The sequence below is a fragment of the Grammomys surdaster genome, unplaced genomic scaffold (genome assembly GCF_004785775.1).
Source record: "Grammomys surdaster isolate TR1022 unplaced genomic scaffold, NIH_TR_1.0 126531, whole genome shotgun sequence".
Lineage (NCBI taxonomy): Eukaryota > Metazoa > Chordata > Mammalia > Rodentia > Muridae > Grammomys > Grammomys surdaster.
In genome coordinates this window covers 12,831,855-12,855,321 of record NW_021621323.1, presented here as the reverse complement: position 1 = coordinate 12,855,321, position 23,467 = coordinate 12,831,855, and the positions used below count along the sequence as shown (strand labels likewise).

Here is a 23,467-nt window from a genome sequence, read left to right as displayed (position 1 = left end):
AAGCCTGTCACACAGACAGTGCACAGCCTCAGGAAGCCTGTCACACACACAGTGCACAGCCTCAGGAAGCCTGTCACACACACAGTGCACAGCCTCAGGAAGCCTGTCACACACACAGTGCACAGCCTCAGGAAGCCTGTCGCATGACAGGGTCCAGTTGCTGAGCTATTCATAAGGTCTTCACCAACAGGATTCAGGACAGTTCAGACACAGAGGGTAACCAGATGCTTATCTACAAAATAAAGAGCTGCAAGCTATTACCAGTTAAAGATAAGGGCTCTGGTTTCAGAGGGACTTTGACTGCAACCCCAGCTCTGTTATCTCAGGCAAGTTAAACTTTCAAGCTTTGGTTTTTCAGTCTACAACACATGTACAAGCTGAACACCATTAATCTAAACGTTCAAAATCCAAAATGCCCCATGCTCTGAAAGCTGTTGTGACCCAACAAGAGGCCACAATATGGAAACTCCATTCTTGACTTCACAGAGCAGGAAATTGCAGGTGAGTTTGAGGCAGCCTGGATAAAACAGTAAGATGCTTATGCTACCTACAGCAAATAGTGATAAACCATAGGCAGACTAAAAATACTCTATAAAATCACTTTCAAGTATGCAAGATGTATATGAAATACAAATCAGTTTTATGGTTTAACTTGAGTCCATGTCTAAGAGTGTTGTCTACAGAAATACTCCAAAATCCTATTTAAAACAAGAAATTGGTTTCATGCATGTTGGATAGAGAACTAAATTTTCAATAGCACTTATTACTTGACAGAAGTGTGCAAAAGAATAAATGAGGTGGCACAGTATTTGGAATACAGGAAGTAGCTAAATATTGACAAACACTAACGTCATTTCCCCTAGGAAAGGAAAAACAAATCACTGTAAACTATTACCTACAAGCAAGTCTGCTGCTAGAATCCAAGGGCCTGACACCTGTCAAATAGAGCACCCCAAACATGATCACACTTGTGTGAGTAACACTACAACTCAACTGAAACAAGGATGGGCAATTTCACAGCAATCTAAAGATGGGAATTGAAATAAAACACAACTAAGTTCCTAAGAGCCTACTGAAGAACAAATAACTTGTAGGACTGGGGATGTAGCTCAGTTGGAGACTGCTTCCTTAAAATGTATAACACTTCAGATTTGAGCCCCAGCACTGCATAAGCCAGGCAAGCTAACACACACAGAGTTCTAGTACTGTCCAGAGAAAACAACTGGCCAGTACATGGAGTTCTCCAGAACATGCTGGAAGAGGAACCCTCCAAAGAAGAAGGCTAACCCATCGGGATATCAGTATTTTGTTTCGTGATAGTAAGGTCTCCAAGATGCCTTAGCACTTATATTGATATTTGGCCTAGTCAACAGTTATCCTAGCATACAAAATACTAGCACACACTCTATTATATTCGGTAATTATAGTGCTGAGATTATATAGAGTAGAGTAAGTGATCTCATTTTGAGAGACTCCTGGGAAATCTGCACGGCTAAGAAATCAGGCCTCAAATCACAAAGCACCCCATGGGGTACAGACTAAATGAGCCTAACAAAGCCCAGGATGTCCTATTTCCTTCTAACCATGATAAGTACAGTGACATTAAATCAACGCACGCTTTTGTGTTTACACATTTTTTTCACTTTTACATGTACCCATTAACTGTCCAGATGCACACCTAAAGGAAAACAACTAACAGCAACTACACTGAAAGGCAGTTTAATATTACTGTGCAAGTAACTACATGCTTCCAGGAAGCTGCTAAGAATTGTTGATAACTAACATTAAACAGTAAGTTTATGGGAAGATTCAAGTAAGGGAACTGTTGAAACCTGTGCTTACAGATGACAAGAAACAGGACTGATACCGATCCTATGGTCTTAGACATCAGCACCCACAGCCCCTAGGACTTACTCAAGGTGTCAGCCAAAAACAAAGTACGGATTCACAATCAAGCATTACAACCTATCTACAATGTTCACATGACTCACAGGAGTTCATCCTGCTATCCTACCCTACGCTGCCAAGCCTGTGCTCAACCAGTAGAACCCACAATTTTAACGAACCATGTGTAGTTAAAATATTGTTTGTAAAGTCACTGTTAAAAAAAATACCCAAAGTTCTTACACCCAGCTAATGTAGCCCAAAGTCAAATACAAAAACATATTGTCTACCACAGAATTCAAAACACTCCTTCCCAGAGTTTGCTTGTTATGCCTTCCAAAGAATGATAATACAGCCAAAGACAGTGTAATGGCCAGTTCTCCCATGAGCCCATTTCCACAGCTTCACAAACGCGTTCACTCACACGATACTTAGAATAACATGATTTTGGTTCACAATACAAAACAGTGGTCACACGCCTGTGAAAGTAACAGTATAGAAATCAGGAAAATCAAAATACCAAACTAAGGAGAAATCTTTTAAGTCCATCCACTCCCTTTCTATGGGTGCATAGTGTAACGCCTTAGCGACTTTGACACACTGCTTGATTAGTGAATCACTTTATAATGTATCCATGACTCAAAGATTCGAATTACAAATCACTTGGTTCCAGTTTGTGTATGCTGAAAGCTTCATGCTACAAAACTGTTGGTTGAAAATTTGGCACCATGCTTAAGAAAGTGCAAAACAAACATATTCTTTAGAATAGATTGGCTGGCTTAGATTTTTTTTTTTTTGATTCTAGGTTTAAATTCCTGGAAAATACTTAGGAATAATAAAATCAACATTAATGCTAAGTGCCCCGGTTTTTTTTCCTCTCTTCATTATTCAAGGAAATAAAGATATAACAGCTTTGCTGTTATACAACTGTCACACAATTTTGCTATTGGATAGTGCGGATAGAAAAATCTTAAGCATATCCCACTTTCACACATGAGAAGTGATGCGCAGTGATATTTTGATTAGATTATCAAGCATGAGAGAAGCAATCACAGCATGGCATTCCTTTCCAAAATTCTAAGTGTTACTATTAAAAGATTCACACACAGCCGCACCAATTACTTTTAAATGGCCAGTGTGCACTGTGATCCTGCAGGTATTTACCTAACAGAGCTCACCAGAGCTTGGAGCAGAAGTGATTTCTATTTAAAATGCACCTGAGGCATCAACCTTGGGGCCAGATTTTCACCTGTTCTGTCAAGGCCCAAAAGGAAAACCAAACATAGAGACAGCAGCTTTGGCATTAAGTCAAAGAAGGGTGTGTCCAGGTGGCAGAGCCGGGTGCTTACAGGAGATAGTGCCTCCCGAGCTAAGTCCTCAGGGACAGGGACCCTGCACGGGGGCGGCTGGCCCCACCACCGCAGATCTCCGGCCGGGAATCCCGAGCATCCCGAGCATCCCGGGCCTGCGCTGCCGCTTACCCTCCGCCCGCTCGCTGCAGCCGACCCGCTTCCCGGCGGAGCAGCCCGAAGCATTGCGTCCAGCAGCAGTTCCCCATCGCATGCCGCCCGGAGCCGCCGCTCCTCCTCCAGCCCCGAGCGCGAGCCCAGGCGGAGCAGCTGCATCCGCGCCGGCCGGACCTCGGCAGACGGCGACGCAGGGAACAAAGGCCGACGCTAGGCCCGCGGGCTCCGGGCTACCGCGGCGCGAGGGACGAGCGCAGGGCCGTGGGGTCCCGGGTCGCCAGCCGTCCGCATGGCCTGCTTGCCACCCGCCCGCGCCCGTCACCACCCCGGCAGCCGCGGGAGGCCCGCGCCGCCACGCCCCCTGCCGCTCCTGTGCTCCCATTGGACACGCTTCTGGCGGCTCCGGTTCCGGCGGCTGGCGCGTGCGTCATTTCGTCTAGCTTCCGGTTTGGCTGTCTCAGCCTGGCAGGAGGCGCTGTTCATCGTTGTGGGTGCTGTGTGTTGAACCCTGATCCTAGAAGGTGAATTGCCCTCTATCTGGGCCATTTCTGGCGTCTTCGTCGCTCGCTGTCAAGCAGTGGGGATCATGCAGGGAGCCTCGAGAGCAAGCTTAGCCTTCGAATTTTTTACCTAAAACACACCAGCCTCCCGTGAGGCAGCGAAGTCACCCAGCGAGTGTGTTCGAGTACTGCACCAGAGCTAGAGGTAGACTAGGGACTCGTTGCCATTACTTAAAATACACCAAGAGGTTTTTAACAAATTCCTCAAATATTCTCGTTTGCGTGGCAGCGTATAGTCGTTATACTGCCAGCGTGTCGGAGAGACATTAACAGTGTACTACTAGCCGGATTTTCTTTTATTCAAAACGAAAAGTTCCAACTTGGGGATGTAAATCGGTTGGTAGAAGTGTGGTGGGAAATCTGCGGTCACAGCACTTGAGAGATAGGAGCAGAGTCATAAATTCAAGATATACTTTAAGTTGGAGGTTGCGTGAGACCCTGTCTTTTTTATTATTATTAAAAGTTAAAGTAATTTCAGGTGTAGAAAATGAGAACCAGAGGAAATCAACAAAAGATCTTGGGTTTTCTGGAGAACAAGCCATTTCTTAATTCAAATATACGGCTCCAAAGTGAGAGCAAGGCTTAGGTAAAGATCCATGTCCTCAAATGCTACCCTAAAACCCGGTTTCGGACACCAGGTAGCTTTAAAAGCAGAAGGCAGAAGTATGTCTGGGAGTTGGAGGCCAGCCTGATCTACAGAGCCAGTTCCTGGGCAGCCATGTCTATGTAATAAAACCCTATGTAATGAATCCACCCCAACTGGATATAAGGCATAGTTTCATAAATGCCTAGTCCTGTGGATAGTATGCTTCACTGATAACCAGATATTACTATTTTAACCCACTTTAATGTGAGTGAAGTAGTTACATTGAAAAACATAGTACTACTAGTAGACCATTCTTTGAACTACTCATCTGAACCATGATTTCAGCCTTAGCACTTAGAATACTTCACTCTGTGGTATTCAAGTACACAAACTGACAGCTCATGGATGCCAGTGAAATGGCTTAATGGTTTTCTAAACTGTCACTGCATTTTCCTTCTCTCTTTCAGTACCTGAAATCAATATTAATAATGTAGTCTTGGAAGTCGAGCTATACGTGCTTAAAGAAGCTGGTACACGCACCGTATAGATATTACCCATAGTGTTGACAAATATACGTAGGGTGAATGAGTCTGCAGAAAAGTATGCTAAACTAAAAAGCCAGTTTGTAAAGCTTATGTACTGCATTATTATACTTAGAGGACATTTTTAAAAAGGCAAAGTGATGCAAATGACAAGCACAGCAAAGAGTTCCCAGGGGCAGGTGATAAGAAGTGGATCCATGATAGAAAGTCTGTAGTTGGGCTGTATGGCTATCAGCATACCCTTGTTTGTGGTACTGTCCTGTTTTTTTGTCAGACACTGCTACGGAGGGAAAGTTACTTAAGATATAATGATAATAATAATAAATAATACTCTCTATTACTTCTTTTAAGTGGTGTGTGTGCGTGTGGGGGGGTCGAGCTCATGTTTACATGCACAGGGCACTTGAATACAGATGCCAGAAAAACACAAGCTGGAATTGCAGGTGGTTATATGTCACCAGATGTAGGTACTAGGAACCCAGCTCAGGTCCCCTAACCCATCTCTCCAGCCCCTCTGTGTTAGTTGTTGAAACTTCATGTGACATCATGATAATTGCTCATTTAAGCTTAAGAAACGGGCTGGACATGGTGGTGCATACCTTTAACTCCAGCAGTCAGGAGGCAGAACCAGGTAGACCTCTACCGTGTATATATATTGGAACTTCCAGCCATCCAGAGCCTCATTGTGAAGCCCTGTCTCAAAAGCAACAACAAAGCTTAAGGAGTTACAGCCGTGGGCTTGACAGAGCACTTCTCATGGGTGCTCTTAGAAACCTCTGTGAAAAGCAAACACTAATACTGGTTAAATCAGGTCTTACATAGGATGTGAATGGTCTATATAATCAACGGAGACGAATAAACCTTTAAACAACAAACTTCACTAAAGCAGATCTAAGCAACTTACAATAATAAGTCATTCACTTGCCAACTTAAAAGGTTTGCAAATGAAATACCCCATTATGTGCAGTGAACTGGCACTCTCTTGACCCTCAGAGAGTGAAACTTGTTATGGAAAATCATTTGAAAATATTTATCAGTAATAACCAAACAAATGATTAGTGTGAGGGATGATAAGTTTGCTGGTACATTCATGTTATGTAGTCATCATAAATATTTTTGAAAGCTAATAATAGAGGAAATGCTTTTTGACTAATGTGTGAAAAAAATGCTAGTTGTTTGCTATTTTTTTTTTTTTTTGAGATAGGGTCTTACCATGCAGCTCAGGCTGAGCTCAGCCTGGAGATTGTTTGTGTCCTAGTGCTCTGTGAGTAGTACAGTTATAGGTGAGTGCCACTATGCTGAGGGGGTAAAACTTTCTGAAGAAATATGTAAGATGCAGTTTTGAAGCTTTTCGTGCAGTCAAAACCAACTATTGTTTGTTAAGAACTGACAGAAACCAAACCTGTAGCCTTAAGGGGTATTTATGAAACAGGTGAATGTGAAGGAAACCTAGCTCTAGTGACATAGGCTTGGGTTCCTACTAAGGTATAATCTGTTTCCTTTAAGTTTGGGCAGAAGATGACGTTAGTAACAACCATAGCCAAGATATATGTATGGAATTTATCATAGCCAGAATGTATTCATATGAAATGAAAAGATATGAAAATTGACCAAGTACAATATCCAGCTTATCAACACACATAGATCAGCTCTCATAAAGGACTTTTAATGTCAACTTTCTAGAGACTTTGCCTTCCAGGCATATGGGACATCTCGTCCTCATCCTCTTCAAAATTCTCTTTGGTAGTATTTTATTATGATGTCATTTTTTATAGATGCTCTAGAGTCAGGATATGTTTTATACTTTCCAAGTGCCTTCTGATCATGTGATTCTAAATTTGATTTTCTTTGCTCAGAATTTCTTATTGGTTAGTGATCTCTTTGTGTGCTGTCATGTTCTAACACAATATCAGTTCCATGGCAGACTTCTGTGTTATTATCAAACAGGGACACAAACTTCTTTTAATTCACTTCATGGTTTAGGTTGCCAAATGCAGGGTATATGACATTTGACCAGTATAAAAGAAGAAATTACAATAAGCCTTGTCAATAAAATAAAACTATTTAAAAACTTGCTTTCAACTTAGTATATTAATCCCTATACTGTATGGACTTTTCATACCTCAATTGGGAATGTTTCGGATGACTAAGTGGACCTTGTGGTTGCTGTAGAAGCTTCTGTGAAGATGTGCTTCCTCTTCCAGAATTCAACCTTTTAGGCTTGCCCTCAAGCACATTCATAGTACTACCTGAGCCCTGGTGTTAAGAAAGTCTGCACTGAACAATACCAACCAACCACAGCTCCCAGGGTCTAAACCACCAGCCTGGGAGCACTTAGGGAGGGATCCAGGGCTTCAGCTGAATACGTAAGAGTGGAGGGCCCTGCTGGGCATAGGTGGAAGATGAGATCCTTGACCTCATGAAGCCTGGACGCCCCAGGGGGTGGGAATTTTGAGGGTGGGAAAGTGGGAGTTGGGGGGGTAGGTAGGTGTTACATCCACAGGGAAGAAGGAGGAGGGGTAAGGGGATAGGGGGTTCCCGGGTGGGTGGGGGATGGGGTAAGGGGACAACATATGAAATGTAAATAAAATATCCAATAAAAAAAAAAGAAAGTCTGCTCTGTAGCCAGATTAGTGGCACATGCCTTTAATAGGCATTTTGGGATGCAGAGGCAGATGGAGCTCTATGAGTTCAGGGCTGGCCTGGTCTATGTAGTGAGGTCTTGGGCAGCCAGAGCCACACTGAGATCCTGTCAGGAGTGAGGGAAGAGGAAAAGCAGAGGAAATGTCCTGTGTAAAAGGAACATTCTCCAATTCTCTGCCTCTTTTAGGATGACTGAAGATTACAACATCCAATTAGTTAAGAGGAGACACTGCTTGCTACCTAGCAGTTTCATATTTTAAAACCTAAAGAAAGCAATCTTAAATGCAGGAATCTGGCATCATGATCCCAGTGCTGCCATTTTGTCAGCTTTGAATACTATCCCATGAAAGGCCAATTTCCCAGTGCGAGTTTGAGTTGACCCCGCATTGCCTAACTCTTTTTTATACTAATACACAAAGTATTCTGGCTCCTTATAAATTCTCTACAGATGAAGAAAGGCTTTCATTGGGGGGAGGAAACACAAGCACACAGCAAACACACAGAAAGCCTTGTAAAACACAGTGGGATGAAATCCCTTATTTTTCATGATAGTCTTTTACTTTATATTTGAACGGTTAAATAAAGAACTGAACTGTATAGATATTTTTCAAAGAAAACTAGTGCATGGAAGTATGTTTAAAGACACAAGCGGTAATTCTTCAACTGAATCACTAGCAGCTCCTTGTCTGCCTTACGGGTGTGTGGTAAATTAGCTTAGTTGCTCAACACGGTTCAGAACAAGACACTAAGTGATTTGCTTCCCTCTTTGCTCGCCAAACATTTCCATTTCACAGAAGAGGCATTCACACAAATGATTATACAAGTGGTGAACTGCATTTGTTGGGCAGAGTTTGTCTCAAATTTCTTCATGCCAAGCCAGAAACCGCAGTACTAATTAGAACAGGGAGAATTTAGCACAGAGAATCACTAAGGCAGTGAGTGGTGCTTAATGCTAGAAGGAAATCTTAAGGTCACACAGAGGGAGCAGCTACCACACCTGAAAAACCCTGGACACTGAATAAGGAAGGAATTTAGAAATTCTGAAGTACCTTGAAGGTAGACACCAAGATCTGAGAGGGTTCATAGTTCCTGTGGAAACATGCTACCTGCCATTGTGATGGCAGAGAAAGACCAGGATTGAAGGTGTGTACAGTGAACCCAATCACTGTGCAGGGGGTGCTCGCCATTGTGGGAAAAGTGGGAAACATGGCAGGACCCCTTCCTGTTTATCCATCTGCTGTCATGTGATCAGGACAGTGGAAAGGAGGACACTAACTCCACACCAAGAACATCCCCGCAATGCCTTCCATTGAGGAATCCTCACCTAGAACCATTCAGATAGAGTCTGCAGGGTCTAGTTCTTACATCAAGCGTCCTGGCAAAGAAGGGAAAGAAACAGTTCAGGTTTCCCCATCCTCCTGAAAAGAAGTCTTGAACACTCAAGGGGAGGGGTTGAGACCAAACACTGTAAAGGCAGAGGAGTCACATGATTTCAGCACCTCCCACTGTCAGTGTCCTGTCCTATAATGCAATATTAATAGTTTTCCCATTGAATGGTACTTTCTATGATCCTTCTCTTCCATCTAAACAAGCTATGACAGTGGCAGAAATCATATGTTAGTTCTGAGGCTAACTGAAAAAAAGATGTTAAAGCTTCTGCCTAGCCTTGAGGCAGGATAGAAAGATGGGGGCTTAAGGTAATATGAAAGGAAGGGAACCCTTTACTCCAAAGCGGAAAGTTGAAGCCTCTCACCAGCTGAGAAGAATTCATCACAATTAACATTTGTTCTGGAGGTTGCCTACCTAAAGACAATATTCCTTTCATACAGAAATATTCCAAGAATGTTAAACTAGCAATTAACCATGCCTTAGGACTGAGTGTGTATGACCTTCAAGTATGGTCTTGTTTCTCCTTTCCTAGCTATCTTCTGGGAATCTCATGAACAGGACTATAAACTTTATTTACAGTAATAATAATAGATCATAGCTGCCTTGCCCAACTCCTGTGATTTAGAATTTTACTTTATCAGTTGTAATCTTATCCTGAATACCTCAGGGGCATCCAGTCATCTCATTTAAATTTCTCAATAACTCTTTGTGATGTAACCTAAGAAGCCTCCAAAAACATCTATCTGACTGCTATAAAGATAGTTAAGCACGGCTCTCTGAGAAGCTCCGCCCACATTTGGGTGTGGCACTTTTTCCTTTTAGCCCGGAAGCGTAAATCCATCTTAGAATCTGTCTTAATTAACTCCAACTCTGCTTTATACTGACTCATCCTGACATTCTTCTCCATGGCAAAACCCAAGAATTCCAACCTGTCTCTAAGAGAGATCTTCAGGTTGCAATAGGTAGCAGTGCGGTGTTGTTGCTTGTTGGTACTCCACTCTTTGTGACCTAGCTGGTAGGCATAACTTTGCAAACTCCATTTCAGGTCACAGTATGAGAAGTGGTCTTAGGAGAGTGTTTCGGGTCACTTCTGCCAATGGCACCAGGCAGCACACTTGTGATCAGAGCTGTCTCTAGAAGATCCCTGGTCCTTGCCGTGGGGGTCATAGCCAGTGTGATTGATGAAATCCCGGAGCGTAGGCAAACATTTGTTCTCATTTCAAATATTACTGTTTTATTCCAGTTCAAAGTTTTCATTTTCAGATTTTAGACCTATTAAATCTGGAGTCATGTGAGATGATGCAGATAAGCAGATGACTGCTGATTTGAAAGTAAAACACTTTCCCACGCAGCATGGCCAAGAAAGCGGGCATGCCAGCAAGGTTGGGAAGCAGACGAGACGCACGTTCTTTCATATCCTCGTAGCACTTGGACTCTTAGACCCAACGGCTGAACATGGCAGTGAGTCAGAACTCTCAGAGACTCTAACACCCTCCTCTGAAGTACAAATCAAAACAAAACGAAAACACCAAACACCCCAAGGACATAGTTACCATTTGAGTATTAGGCAAATTCCCAGTGAATTAAAGCCTAACAAAATGTAGCTTATCTCTGTTCAACACGAATGTAGAGAGAATTGAAATAATTGCCGTCACTTTAAAGGAAAGAAAAAGAACCTTACTTTTTAGGAATAATTAGAGGAAGCAAAACAAAATCACACTTTATCTTTAATGTTGCTTTTTGGGCAGTGTCAATAAATTAAAATATTTTAAATAAGTAAAAAGGAGATCGGCATGTAAGAGCAGATGTAGACACTGAACGTGGCCTTTGAGACATAGACTTTGCTACTAGGCTTTGGTGAGGGATTTGACAGAGCTGTTACAGTCACGTGAATCAACGTGATGTCTGAGGGAGCAATAGAAATGCCACAAAGCAAGCCAATGAGGAGCAAGAACTGATTATGATTTTTCTTCTAAGAACACAAGGAACATAGCAGTTGAGTCTCTCAGCCCATTGCAGAGTGGAAATGTAAAGGAGTAATTAGCTTGAAGCAGTTCATTGCAAACGAAGTGAGCAAACAGACTAGGGGAATTATGTACGGAAGCAACCAGGAGGCCTCGTCAGATGGCAGGGAACCTGTGCTCAAGTTCCCGAAGAGGAAAAGAAAATTGGAAAGAAGAAAGTATTTGAAAATAATGGCAAAAAATTGGGGCTTTGTTTTACCTTAAGTTTTGTCTTTTTCCCCAATCAAGAACTCATGTAAGCAAGCTGGTCTTGAACTGTCTGTCTATAGAGGAAGCTGCCTTTGAATTCCTGATTCTCCTGCCTCTCCTCCCAAGGGCAGGGATTACAGGTGTGCACCACCATATTCAGTGCAAGAGAATGATTGATACTTGATAATACACCAAGCCACAGATTTAAGAACACTCAACAGACTGTAAGAGGATAAATACAAAGAATCTGAACCAGGCGGGTAACAGTGAAGTTGATGAAAACAAAGAGAAAGAGAAAAGGTAACAACAAGAACAAAAACGCAACAACCACTTCAGAGCAGAGCACTTGTCTAGCATGCTTCCTGACCAGATCCTGACCCAGAAAAACAAAACAAAACATACTCCTAAACAAAGCAAAGCACAGCAGTGTCTCTAAAGCTCTACAGTCATGAACAGGGCAGAGAGAGAAGACTGATGGAGGCTGTCCATAGCTTTCAGAAAAAAACAAACGCAAAGAAGAACATTTTTCCATAAACACAGCTGGGAGAATTCAATGCAACAGAGTTTCATTAAAACAAAAACAAAACAATCAAAACCACCCTAAAGTGAGCAGACCGCCTACAGAAAACAATAGCAGCCAGGCACCCAGATTAATAGGAAAGAACGAATAAAGAACACTGAAAGTGGAAAAGAAGAAGCTGCTAAGTGTTCTTTAACCTAAGAAGAAAGTTAACCATATTAATAAAAAAATAACAGTATAATTTTCAAATTGTATAACATTGAAAAAAAGTAGATTAATAAAGAAAGCATTCATTGGAATCATGCAGTTTACATTGTGAGTTTTTTTCTATTAGTAAAAACCTGGTTAATGTAATTGCAGTGTAGTCTGGGAAATTAAGGACTTATATAGTAGTCCCTAGCATGGGGCTTCTTAATCTCAGCATTATTAGTATTGAGACCAGATGATTCTTTGTCACAGGGCTGTTGTGTGTACTGAGGAGTGTTTAACTGCTAACTTGGCCTCACTCAAGAGTTGGCAGTTACACATACCTTCCCTGGGCACAACCCCAACTTTCTTCAGCTAGTCAACATATGTCCCCTGGAGATAGACATTGACCCTTGTTGAGAATCACCAAAAGCATAGAGTAAAGGGAGTGTATGCTCACCCTTTTGCAAATATTCCTAGGAATCGATTCAACTTAAGAAATATGATATGCCAGTAAAAGATTTTATGTAAGTAGTTAGACAATAATTGGAGGACTGAGAAAAACTTTAACAAGGTCAATTTATTTATTTTCTTTTTCTTTTACAGAACTGGGGTATGAACTAAAGGCTTACTGTAGAGGAATTTTAATCCAGCAACATGGCTGCTCTGGTGAGGGATCACATCCAAAGATATGATCCAGACAGATGTAGACACGCCCTGGATTACAAAATGATCTGGCTGGAATACAGACACACCTTTAGTACGCACCTTTAATCCCTAACAATGAAGGTAAGGTTAGTTTGTAGAAGAAAGCAGTCGTGTTTGAAAGTGACGTCTAGGGCTGGAGAGATGGCTCAGTGGTTAAGAGCACTGACTGCTCTCCCAGAAACCACATGATGGCTCACAACCATCTGTAATGGGATCTGATACCCTCTTTTGGTATGTCTGATGGTTCGACAGTGTACTCACATACATTAAATAAATAAATTTATTTTTTAAAAAAAAAAGGAAAAAGAAAGTGACATCTAATTGAGGGGCCGGCAGACTGACAAATCAGAGGAAGATTTGACAGAATGAGTCAGAGATAGGATATGCCCAATTCTCAGGAGAACAGTTTTACAAAGAGGTGGCAGAGAGAACAAGTGAGACACAGGTGAAGACAGAACAAGCTAGAATGAGAAGAAGCCAGAAGATTCGAACATATTGCCAAAGTCAGTATGAGGCCAGGCAGATCAATTCAGTGAGAAGCAGAGAGAAGCCAGATTGAATCAGTCAGCTTGGAAAATGATATTATACAGAGGCAGAAGCTTCCAGGCCTTGGCCTAGGCATAGTTAAAACAGAAAAGGAAACACTCTGGGGTCACTATTGAGTCAGTGGGAAATTCATTAACCCTTTCCTGCATGAAATCATGGCTGAGAGAGGAGAATGATTAGAATAGGGACATCTGTGTCCAAAGATTGCAGTGACAAGATGTGAAAGTCTGCAAAGGACTGGAAACTACTAGAGTTTGATGACTGGTATATGGTACAGCTTTCATGTCTAGCAAATAGTCTTAGAACACTGATCAACTTATTTAGAGCACAACACAAAATGCATTTCAAATCTTCTCAATCCACCTTTGAGTTCAGCCACAGGGAAGGTGAGAATCTATAAGTACTTAGACTCCTTAAAACAGTCCCAGTCAGAAGTCACTTGTTTTGTAACTCTTTTGATCTCTCTCTCTCTCTCTCTCTCTCTCTCTCTCTCTCTCTCTCTCTCCCTCCCCTCCCTGTGTGTGTGATTGTATGGGGGTGTGGTGTGTGTGAGGGAGGGGGTGTTCCTGCCCATGCACGGAGGCCAGAGTCTTAGTTATCTTCCTTGATAGTTTTTGAGACAGGTTCTTTCCAGACCTGGGACTCACCACTTCACAGGACTCACTGGTGGCAAGCCCTAGGGATCCTCCTGGATCCTCCTGACTCATCTCCTCAATGCTGAGGTAACAGGCATGTACTGTTACAATTTGCTTTGAACACAGATTCTGGGGATCCAAACACAGGTCCCTGTTTACAGGGAGCGCAGTTTACTGAGGGAAGGCCATCTCTTCACCCCATTTTATAACTTTCTGTTTAAGGGTTCTCCCGGTGTTACTGAAACCTGATTCCATGCACAAAACACCGTCCAGAGTATGGAGTTAGGCTTTCTGGGGTTCAAACAATGGAGAAACAGCAGACAGATAAACTTGTCTTCTTCATCAGGCAGAGAATGCTGTGAATTTCTATGAATGTAGAATCTACAGATACAAGCTTCATCCATAGTAGTGACCTGATTGTGCATCTTCTCTCTCTCTCTCTCTCTCTCTCTCTCTCTCTCTCTCTCTCTCTCTCTCTCTCTCTCTCTTTCTCTCTCTCTCTCCCACCCCCACATCAGTCATATATAGGCATGGCTGCACACAAACTAAATGGTGTTTTTTGTGGGGATGGAATCCAGGGCCCCAAGTTTCCTTATGCAGAACATGTACTCTAGCCCCAAGTTTCCTTATGCAGAGCATGTACTCTACTGCTGGGCTACATCTCTGGCCATGGGAAGACACCTCCTTTAAACTGGCTTTTCCTTTCCCCCACCACACTCTCCATCCTCCACCAATTGTTTTAGTGCCCAAACATATATTATTTAAACCGTTACCTCAGTCTAAAGTAATTCAGGCAACTCAAGTCAGGTTCTGTTGTTTGCAACCAAAAATTCTGGGTATACCTGTTTTCATTTCCCATGTCCAGTTTCTCCATGAATGAGGTACCATTTGCTTCTTATGGGACTGTAAGCACACAGCAGTTCTCTGCTTCAGTTTTCCAAATATAAAATGGGAGCAATAAAACAATCAACCTCAATCAATATGAGATAAATTTGGCAAATATGTGTAAAACATGCAAATCAGTAGCCAATTCATAGCATGTCATGGCTTTTACTTCTTCAGTTACTGTGGTTTAGATCAGCCACCAGTTTTAAGGGAAGGGTTTTCTAACTCCTCCCCGTCAAATGCCCCATTTCTAAGCCCACTTCTGTCTTCCTTTTATACCACTAGTTACATGCTTTTATATCAGGTCATTTAACTTTTCTCTAAACCAGATCTTAATTACACACATGTTCAGTCCATTGTCTTACTTCAAAAGAGCAATCATTTTGAGCTAGAAACACAGTTCAAGTGGTAGAGCACATGTGGCCGTAGGTTCAAATCCCAACACTGCAAAAATGAAAAAAACAGGGTTGGCAAGATGAGTCAGAGGGCAAGTGGGCTTGCTACCTACCCTGGTGACCTGATTTTGACCCTAGATCCCACATGGTGGAAGGTGATGGCTCCCTCCTACAAGCTGTGCTCTGGCTTCCATGCAATGCTGTGGTACTTGTGTGCCTCCTGTACCAAAACCAACCAACCAAACAAGCAAAACAGCAACAATAGTAAACCCCAACCAAATTAATCTTATAAAAAGGAATGGCCAAACATTAAGATTTAACTCACAGATTTTACTGAGGTATGATGGCATAAAATAAGATATTCACATTTCTTTAAAATGATAACAATTTCATACAAACATACAGGGCATTGATATCAGGGCTATATGTGTAGGATGTACTGTGACCACGCTCAGAGCATTGTGATCAGGGCTATATGTGTAGGATGTAGTGTGACCACACTCTCCATTGCCCTGTTGTTATTCTTGCTCCTGTTGACTTCCCTTCCTTCCTCACTCATCTCCTATTTTTGTGTCATTTTCTGTTTTACTCACTGAATTCAATGAGGGTTGCTTACATGCTCATGAGTGAGGGGTTATTTGCTGGAGCATAGATAACTTACTAGTGGCTATGTAACTCAACAAAAACGATATCCTCTCCCCTGGCAGCCATAAAGTTCCTCAGGGAAGGGGTACGGCCTCAGGAGCCCCTCTCTTATCCACTACGAAGTTCTGACGAGCCCAATCTTGGGTGGGTATCCACTGCTCCTACGTGTTCACAATTGCTATGATCATGTCATATCCATTTCATAGCACCCCAGCCTTAGCTCTTCTCTCTTCTGCAGTGCTTGCTGGGCCCTGTAGGGGCAGTATAGATGTCTTAGTTAAAGTTGAGCATTCACCAGTAACTCATTCTCAGCACTTTGATCAGTTAGAAATCTCTGCTTTGTACCTTATGAAAAGAAGCTTCTCTGACCAAGACTGAGACCAGCCCTACTCTGAGTAACTACTCATTTTTAAAGCACAAAATTTTACAAGCTTTGACGCATGTACACATGAGCAGTAATACCACCACAATAAAGTGAAGTTTTATATAATCTTATTTTTTACAGTTCTCAAAGCCTCTAGGAGTATTTTTTTCCCTCTTGTTGGAGTATTTCTTCCAGGCATGCTTTCAAGGGTGTGTGTGTGTTGGTGGGTGTTGTGATATCCTGCATACTTTGGGGGAGTATCTTTATTTCTGTCACACACTGCATATAGAAATATAACCAGCGCTGGGGAATATGGCTAGGAAGCAGGGTCTCTTCATACCATGGAAACAATACATATTGCTCACATTAGTGAGGAAGGATGTTCCACTGTTGCCACCCAAGCACCTACATTTTAGAAAGGATGTTAGTAACATCATTCCCTGCAGTGGAAACAGGCCTTAGCAGATAGTTTCCTGTTGTATAAAACATTACAAGGAAGGTTCTGTCTGTTCTTTGAAAGGATTACTTCAGGATACTTCGCCACAGTTTTACCTTCTATCTTTACGGGACAACTTGATTAATCCCTTTCCCCCAGGTAGACTGTAAACAGAGCAGAACCATGCTAGCCTTGCTTATTATTCTAACGGTATGTTAGTGCCTGACACGTGTTTGTTAAGGCTGAGTACATTTAGAATGAAGCAAGACTAGAAACATATTTGATATGTCTTAAAGGCCTTCACTACTGTGATGGTTTGTATATGCTTGGCCCAGGGAATGGCACTATTAGGAGGTGTGGCTTTGTTGGAGTAGGTGTGCCACTGTTGGTGTGAGTGTTAAAACCCTCATCCTAGCTGCCTGGAAGCCAGTATTCTCCAGATGAAGATGTAGAACTCTCAGCTCCTCATGCACCATGCCTGCCTGGACACTGCCATGCTCCTGCCTTGATGATAATGGACTGAACTTCTGAGCCTCTAAGCCAGCCCCAGTTAAATGTTGTTCTTATTAGAGTTGCCTTGGTCATGGTGTCTGTTTACGAACAGCAGTAAAACTGCAACTAAGACAACGACCAATTGAAAACGTTTGTATTACATTTGGTAAATAATAGAGCAAGACAAAGCTTTATAATTCTACAGTGACACACTTGGAGGAACACTTTAGGACCTGTGCTATTAGCCAATAGCCATGCTGGACACACTGCGGGGGTGGGGGGTTGGGGGGAACCAATCTCATGGCCACAGCTGGACAGCAGGATGGAGAACTGCTGGTGCTGGAGATGAGAACTGAAAGCAAAGACAGTCTCAAAACAAGACAGAACTCGACAAGGGTCCTGAGTCAGAGGACCAGGAGTTCTGTCAAGCCTGGATGACCGGGAAATAATGTGCAATGAACAGAACCAGTGGCTTTCGACAGGCAGGCAGATGGCCAGGATGAGACATTATGTTGTGAGTTCATTTTAAATGGCTTTGGTGGGGTGCTTCAGGATGTTCACTGTGCGATGAACTGACGACTACCGGCAACGTGGCTGGAGCTGAGGGTGTATGGCCACGGGGGAGACGCACACTCAAGCAGGCTGGCCAGCTCTGCTCCCTGACCATCTAGCTTGCCCCTCACTGTGCATAGCTCAAAAACCAAGGTTCATTTTTAGGGAAAAAAAAAAGGAGGAGGAAGAGAAGAAGAAAGAAATATACAATATACTAATATCTATTAAGAGTCAGTGAAATACAAGAGATTTAAATTTCAAGGTTCAAAAGCAGTTTTGTTGGAGTGGAACAATGGTCATCTCTTCCGTATCGGCCTGATTTCAGCTTTTTTTCCCCAAGATTTTAAAAATTGCATCAGAAGTCGCAGCATCAAAAGTCACATGGCCTGTGAAGATGTTAACTGTTTGGCCCTTTACTGTTAAGGTTCACACTTGTGTGTTTATTGCTGAGTCAGCAAAGGCTGCCCTGCTTTCTAAGGCAACTTCACCAGTAAGGAAGACAGCAAACGGCAGCTGTCACAGAAAACAGTTGCCATCTGTCTTCCCTCCTTATACAAATTCTTCTGAGTGTTTTGATAAGACATCAATCAAGCTGTCTTAAAATTTGTATTCAAAATTTTACATTTTATAAAAAAATGTGTTGGGAACAGTGAGATGGCTCAGCTGGCAGACTGTTGATTGTGTGAGCCCAGTGACCCCAGCTTACTCCCCAGGACACCCATAAATTCCACAGGAGAAAACTGACTTCATGAAGTTGTCCTCTGACTTCCACATGTGTGCCATGGCAAAAGCTTCAGCCTCATATAATGACACGATCTCTCCCCACAGCACAGCATGGCATAAACTTCCCACTCGAGACTAATACTAATACTTTATAATAATATATACAATTGTCTTAATGCTTTACTAAAATCCCTCTAAGTACTTCAGCAAGCCCAAATTATTTGCCTTTTAAATGAAGACTAAAACTCTAGGCCTATAATAAAAACTAGAGTACATCCTTACGTCAGACCAAGCCTTACACACTGGCTGACGCTGAGATGTGGTGGAAAGGAAGACTAGCTACGCTCTGTTCAGCCAAAAGGGGGAGCCATGTCGCTTCAGAGAATCAGAGTTCATTTTGGCAGTCAGCCAGAAATAGATTCTTCCCAACAAGAAAGGCTTCTTGGCGTATTAAAAGGTTGCATATGAGGAGCAGCAGTGCAGATGAGGCTGTGGGTGGTGGCTCTTACAGCAGGAAAGCCTTGAGCTAGAAGTGGAACAATGGTCATCTCTTCCATATCGGGCTGATTTCAGGTTTGTTCCCAAGATTTTAAAAACTGCATCAGAAGTCGCAGCATCAGAGCAAGAAGGACACTTGCTCTGGCTGCACAGGGCCCTGGGCTCACCATCTCTTGCTTGTGTTTCTCCCAGAAATTCAGAGTTGCAGGTCTAATTAAGGTCTTTGATATATTATGAATTGATTTTTTTTTTTCCGAGACAGGGTTTCTCTGTGTATCCCTGGCTGTCCTGGAACTCACTCTGTAGCCGAGGCTAGCCTCGAACTCAGAAATCCGCCTGCCTCTGCCTCTCAAGTGCTCAAATGCTGGGATTAGAGGCGTGAGCCACCATTGCCCGGCGTGAACTGATTTTTGTGCAGGGCGAGAGAGGGATGGCGCTGAGTTCTGTTACAAGCACTGGAACTCCATGCAGTGTTACCAGAAGAGTTTGTTGAGGATACTGTCTTTGTTCTCAAGCGTGATTTTGACACCTCTGTTAAAGATTAGGGGCTGTATCCTGTATCGAGGCAGCTGGTGAATAGACACAGACTGCTGTTCCCAGCAGGGCTCTTTTCCACTCCTGCAGAGGCTCTTTTGTGATTTAAACGAAATACATTTGAACTCTAGGCAAAGATGGTGTGCTAAGCTACAGCTCTAAGAAGCATTCCGGGTCAAAGTTCTAGAAGGCCCCAGTGTGCCAACCAAGAGCTGTTCCCAGCAGAGTGAGTCTACAGGTCGGAGAATTACCATTCAGTGACTTCTGGAGCAGCAGGTCTCTGAAGTGTTCTGTAAGGACTTCTGTCTGCAGGCGGAAACTGCCACAGCAGTTGCTGACTGCAGTGTGTAGCATCGTGGAGACCTAGACAGGGCTGAGTTCCCTCTGCCAGCAGTAGTTTAGTAAGATTTCCTTCCCTTGCCAGAGGCAGTGGCTTCGAGCACAGGGACCTCAGTCTCTGGTGAGTCAGTCCCTGGAGTCCTGAAGGCAGCCATCTCTTCCTCTTCCTCTTCCTTGTCCTCCCCCTTCTCCTCCTCCTCAGAATTCTAGAGTGTCCTGAATTCCAAAGCCCAAATTTGCTGGGCACCAGCTGGGTCCCAATTGACCGAATCTTTGCTTTCTGCTGTTAGGTTCCCCCACATTTGTCTCCAATTTTATTAACCTGAATCTTCTCACTCCATCTTTTAGTTAATTTGACTAGAGTTTTATCAAGCTTACTGATTTTCTCAACGAACCAACACTTGTTTCATCGATCATCTCTAGTTTATTGATTTCGGCCCCGCGTTTGATTATTTCTTGTTGTCTACTCCTCTTGGATGTAATTTCTTCTTTTTTGTTCTAGAGCTTTCAGGAATGCTGTTATGTTGCTGAGATCTTGTCAATATTTCTCTATAAGCACTTAGTGCTATGAACTAGCCTCTTAGAACATCCTTCATTGTGTTCCATAGGTGTGGGTATGTTGGATTTTCATTTTCATTCAATTCTAAAAACTTTAGAATTTCTTTCTCAATTTCCTGACATTTTTCATTCAGTAGTGAGTTGTTCTGTTTCCGTGAAATTGTAAGCTTCCTTTTGTTTCTGTTGTTATTGATAGCCAGCTTTAATTTATGATGACCAGATAGGATGCAGGATGTTGTTTCAATTTTCTTGTATCTCTTGAGACTTGTTTTGTGTCCAAGTATATGGTCAATTTGGAGAAGGTTCCATGAAGTGCTAAGAAGTTATAGTCTTTGATATTTGGGTGAACTCTTCTGTAAATATCTGCCGGGTGCATTTGCTCTGTAAGCATCATCTAGCACCGCCGTTTCTGTTTTGTTTCTGTCTGGACGACCTGTCTATTGGATGTGCGGTCTCCTACTGATGCACAGTTGACTTACCAGGGGGTACACTTGGAGAAAACTGTCTCTCCCTGTCCCAGCAGCTCACAATTGTCAACAGCCACGTGGCCTTGTCTCAGTCACAATAGTGCTTGCTTTATGGTAATTAAAATCTAGATTGTGCATCTATGTGTAAAGCAGAAAATATGCTGCTATAAGGATTCTAACTTGATGTTTGGGCCATCTTGTCAGTTTTCACTCTATGGTAATTCAAGTGATAAAAATGTTTACATAACAGGCTCATAATCACCTTACAATGAAAGTATCTATCTAACCATATACATAAATGGATATATATATATGAAATTCTAGAAAGCCAGTTTCTCTCTGTATGTATATATATATACATGCATGTATGATGTATGTATGATGTAAATTCCAAGAAGGGCAACTTCTAGTGGGAGCCTCTGTCAATTTCCTCCTCTCGTCAAAGTCTCTGTCTTTGCACAGCCCAGGGAACACAGACGGCTCTGTGCTGTGCTGCTGGTGTCCCAACAGGAACAGCAAGCTCTGAACAGAGATCAACTTGTCTCTTTAAGATCGGTCACAGAGGCACTTAGGAAAGATGTGCCTTTGTGGGAAGCTCCAATCTACCTGAGGCCATCATCTGTGGCTAAGCTTTCCTCTGAGTCTTTCCTGAAAGACCTTGGCAATCCTTTTCTCCAAATGGAGGCAGAAACCCATCATTTCCAGTGCTCTCCTCACCTTGAATTCGGGGAGGGAATCACAGTTTCTTGGTTCATTGCCCCAGGGAGGTGGGGGCTTTAGAGATAGCTGTGCAAGTGACAGGGTGGGTATGGTCAGAATGGCTTCCACTAAATAACAGCCAGAACTACTTCCTTCTTCCTCCGCTTCTCCTTTTTGTATGTTTTGTTTTATTGGGACAAAGTTTCTCCATGTCTACCTAGCTGTCTTGGAACTCACTCTGTAGACCAGGCTGGATTCAAACTCAAAGATCTGTCTGCCTCTCCCTCCCCAGTGTTGGGATTAAAGGCGTGCACCCCCACTGACTGGCTCCATTGAACTTCTTTACTGTGGTTCTTTAATTTAAGCTATTACATTCAACTCTCGGACTACCCAGGACACAGTAGGGATCATCTGAGCAGGATAGATAGCAAAGCATTTTGAAATATTATAGGAGATATTAAATGTAATAAATGAGTTTCACCATTTGTTTATCTAGTCAAATTAAGAGAGATGCTATAACAACTTGAAGGAAAAACACAAGAATGCTGGGCAGACCTTGCAAGGGGCTTCTCGGGGAACTCCTCTTGGCCCCCACTTAGGCCTACTCCCCATTTCCTGGCATTCTGCTATGGTGATAGAAGAGAAGTAAAGGTGTTAGGAATGTATGTTTGAACTTCATGAACCTATGTTCGGGGATTCCAGAATTTAAGACTTTATTACTGACCTCCAATGTTTTTCATTGACCCCCCCCCCCATGGCAAACAGCTGTGTGAATAATTGTTTAAAAATTAAGATAAAGGGATGGGTAGTGGTGAGTTCCCACTTTCAAGATCTTCGGCGTCATGCCTGACATTTCTACACCATTAAACTTGGCCTTCCTGACAGTCAGTTAGTGATGACACAGCCTTTGAACGCTGACAGACCAAGTGTAGAAAATACCTTGGCCTCTGAGCCTGAAATGCTCTGCCATCTCCGGCTTCCACCCTCTGTGATCAGGCCTGACCATGCATGCAGCTGTTATTGTGGCAAATAAAAATACCTGGGGAATTTCCATCTTGAAGGCCAGCCCTTTGTGGAAAACTTTGAGAAGAATTTTATTTACTAAAAGAAAACTCAGCTTGTGGTACTTAAAAAGGCCATATAGACCATTTTTTCTTTTCTTTTCTTTAAAAGAAAGAGAAAGAAGACCACTTGTTTGGGGCAAATAACAGACAAGAGGTAGAGAATCTAATGCATAAATTATCACACATGAAAACGTTTGAAACATTATCCAGCAATATTTTGCCTCCTGAAGAGCTGTTTGCTGGTAGTTACAAGTAGGGGAACTAAGACACAAGCAACTTCTAAAGCAGCTGGAATGTGATCTTCCCCTTGCTTTGTTACTTCACATGGTCATCATGCGCATGTTTCTCAGTCATCACTGGAGACCCAGGCAGCTGACCAACAACAAATAGAGCAGAGCTCCTCAGGCAGAACTGCTCTTAAGTTCCTGGGAGCTGGAGGATCTCCTAATGAGAAGAAAACAGGTGGTGCTGTCAGAAGTGCTTGTCAGACCATGAAAACCTTATACTCCAGAGGGGACTCAGCACCTGCTATTTCCTCCCAAGGAGGGACTCTGGGTGATGTGCTGATGTACTGAAGATACTCCATGGCTAGCAGGGATTAAAGGGAAATCACCAGGCTGCCATCCTTCCAGCCTTCCTCCTCTCCAGGATCCTTTAAGGCTTTGCTGTTCAGATCGTACCAGCTAGTTGGTTATTGAGAGCTCTTTCAATTGTTTCTTCAATCTACTCCCCCATCTTGTGTGTGTGTGTGTGTGAGAGAGAGAGAGAAAGAGAGAGAGAGAGAGAGAGAGAGAGAGAGAGAGAGAAAGAGAGAGAGAGGGAGGGAGGGAGGGAGGGAGGGAGGGAGAGAGAGAGAGAGAGAGAGAAAGAGAATGGATAGGAGAATGAGAGAGATGAGAGTTTCATGCGATTCTGGTACTTCTTTAAATGGGCACTGG

The 23,467-nt window shown here is 42.8% G+C and overlaps 1 protein-coding gene across 1 annotated transcript in view; it reads right to left on the bottom strand.

Moving 5' to 3' along the window:
- Positions 1–3,505, bottom strand: part of Ap1ar (adaptor related protein complex 1 associated regulatory protein) — a 30,661-nt gene extending 27,156 nt beyond the window's left edge. The window contains exon 1 of the mRNA XM_028760492.1: positions 3,366–3,505. Within this exon, the coding sequence (XP_028616325.1) occupies positions 3,366–3,442 (77 nt within the window). The 5' untranslated portion in view covers positions 3,443–3,505. The remainder of the gene's footprint in view (positions 1–3,365) is intronic.
- Between the last annotated feature and the right edge of the window lie 19,962 nt (positions 3,506–23,467).